The 2884-nt window shown below is 39.2% G+C and overlaps 1 protein-coding gene across 4 annotated transcripts in view; it reads left to right on the top strand.

Annotated features, from left to right (window-relative positions):
* LOC107095392 (protein cornichon homolog 3-like) overlaps window positions 1-2884 on the top strand; it is a 119539-nt gene that overhangs the window by 31532 nt on the left and 85123 nt on the right. For all 4 annotated transcript variants that reach the window (XR_001481739.1, XM_015391471.1, XM_015391469.1 and 1 more), the window contains exon 2: window positions 1597-1665. Coding sequence is in view for 3 of the 4 variants with exons in the window: in XM_015391471.1 (XP_015246957.1) it covers window positions 1597-1665 (69 nt within the window). In the remaining variant the exon portion in view is untranslated. The remainder of the gene's footprint in view (window positions 1-1596; window positions 1666-2884) is intronic.

A 2884-nucleotide genomic window follows, 5' to 3' on the forward strand; every position in this document is an offset into this window, starting at 1 on the left:
TGAGCTGATACTAGAGCTTCACTCAGGGACCTGGAAGATGGAAGTCCAGTTTGGATTACTCAGGTGGAGAGAAGCTGTCCCTGATGAGCAAGCATGAAGCGACAGTGGAGAGGAAAAACTCCTCATTGAAAAGAAACATCTGGCAGAACCAGGCTCAACATGGCGGTCTTCTGCCAGACCGGTTAAAGGGGAACACCGTTTTTTTTTACATTGTTTTTCTCACCTATATGAGTTTTGTGTCATTTGGAGCCGTTTGGAAGATATTCCGTTAGGTTATATCTAGAGACTGACATTTTTTCGGGAATCCCACAGGTCACGGGATTCCCGTGGGATTCCAGTGGGATGGGAGTCAGTATTAGTAACGATCACGTGATTGGGACGGTACAGGATTAAACATTAACGAGAGCAGACGGGAGCGGGAGCAAACCAATAGTAAATAAAAAAAACGAGGATAGATGCCAAAAAATAAAATAAAATAGAAAGGAAAAAAATTCCAGTACTGGCGCCGCCATTTTGTAGTTTTTTTCCTTGAAGCCTACACTATAATGCGAGTCAAAAAAACTACACGACCCAAAAACCAACAGTGCTGCCGCTCTAAGTTTTTCACCCTCGCTCAAAAACAAGAATGGGAGTGGTGCGGGAGCGGGAGTCATTCTGAATGGGAGCGGGATGGGAGTAATTTCACCAGGAGTGGGACGGGACAGGATTTTTTTCTGTGGGAGTGGGACTGGACAGGAGTGAAAATCCACTCCCGTGTCAGTCTCTAGTTATATCCAAGTATCGTCTTCCTATGGGCAACGATTTGAAGGCACAAACTAAACTCTTCATAATTTATCATTTATGGTACGCCACCATTTATAACATCTAGGTGAATCACTGTCCCCCAGACATCTGCAGTTATGTTTTTTTATATTAAAATTTTTTTAAAACAAAGCTGCGCATGTATGACACACAACTTTCACTGTTTGGTTGTGCATTCAGATATGTATACCTGCTGCTGTTTGCTGAAGTCTGCTTGAATTACTCAACCTGAACCATGGCGGCGTCATCATAGCTACTTGACGGAAATGTCAACAGTGCAATTTTGTTTTATGTTTAAAATGTAAAAGAGCAGTGTGGCATTTAAAAAAAGCGCTCGGGTTTGAATAGACATGCAAGGTTTAACAAACATTAGAGCTCCCCTTACTCTATATTAGGTTTCCCTTCTAGACAAATCACACCCTTTTTCAATACCAAAGTTGTCAGTTATTTTAAGTGGACGGAAGATGCACACCTTTATACAAGCTGTACTACGACTCCTCTACATTATATCAGTGTCTCATATCTTCAATGTTTTCCCAATATAACATACAGTGAAATAGTTGCAATGATATGAGGAGTTTACTTACTGTTGTCCGATACTATAAGTGTCAATAAGTTCTATTTATTAGCTTGGTTCTATATGAAGAATCACAATGCGGAGTCCAGCTTGGTGAATTAATCCTCAGGCTAGCCCGATGGCAGTAATGATATACTTTCTCTCCAAGAATGCTTCTTCTCTGCCCCAACTCCTCCCCGATTAGATCACTCACCCCTTTTTCCCTCCCTCTTCCTCAGATAACAGCTTTTGATGAGCTCCAGGCTGACTTTAAGGTGCCGATCGATCAAGGCAATCCGCTCCATGCGGTAAGTGTTCATTCCTTTGTCCTTTTAATTCACACACATTTCATCACACTGGATTTGAGTTGCATCATGTCAAATAAGCTGCATAGACTGCCTGTTGTATAATGTCTGAAGGTGAATTGTATTTCCAGAGGCTAGAGAAAACAGCCTTATTACATTGAACTCTTAGTATATGAGTAATATTAACTATTGGATCTTTATTTCACCATACATCAAAATAACAGGGTGTATATATATATACTAAGAAAAAACAGATCATTGGTGTGTAACCCTGCCCTGAAAATGAACCAGTTAAAATAAAATCTCCCAATTTTTCTGTGAAGAGTGGTCCGATATATCCAAAACCACATGCAAATCTAAATGACTTTATGTTTGCAAGATGGTGGCAAAGAGCTTTCAACGATTAAACTCAAATAGAATCAGTTCATTTATAATTCAGCAGTTTAAAACACGTCATTTTAAGAAACGCTACAGAGTCTATTCAATCAAATCAAAAAGACAGATTGTTTAAAGTTGGTATCTACAGTAGGAAGCCCAGCTAATCACATTATTGACAGGACTCAATAATAAATTCACTACTTCTGGAGAAGCAGTCACAGCCACTTGCATTGTCTTGTTGACCTTATAGAAATCCTTCATACTGAGTCGCCACAGGGCTAAACTACAAATGCATTCTATTTACTTCCCTTAGGTACTTGTCTTTTGTCTTTTTTCTCTCTACTTCAGACTCTTCATTAAGGACAGTGGAAACAAGTTGTCCTCAATGTTGCTAGGTGACCTCATCCCTGATTTGGATATTTGGTCATGCTCCACTCGAGGTCGTAGGCGAGAGATGAATATTAACACTGGGGAGACAGAAAGCGATTAAAAAAACTTAAAAAACGCACAAAATATATTTACATCCAAAAATACCTATAAAATAGTTAAAGTATTTATTCACACTTTACCTGAAACCTAAACTGCATAAATCAATCTTGTTATTAGGGGTGAGCCTTGGCATGGGTGCTGCGATACAAAATGCATCACGATACTTCTTGGACCACAGTCGATATTAACAGGATATTGATATATTATATCCTACTCTGCTAATATTAAAATTAAATGCAAAGATAAAAAAGCAAGACGTGTATATCAAATGTATTTGTTTTAAAAGCCTGTGACCACCACTATTACAGAAATTATGCTGTGGCACACCGTAAAACTGCTCCACGGTGCCATCTAT

The sequence above is a fragment of the Cyprinodon variegatus genome, unplaced genomic scaffold (assembly GCF_000732505.1).
Source record: "Cyprinodon variegatus isolate N-32 unplaced genomic scaffold, C_variegatus-1.0 Scaffold543, whole genome shotgun sequence".
NCBI lineage: Eukaryota > Metazoa > Chordata > Actinopteri > Cyprinodontiformes > Cyprinodontidae > Cyprinodon > Cyprinodon variegatus.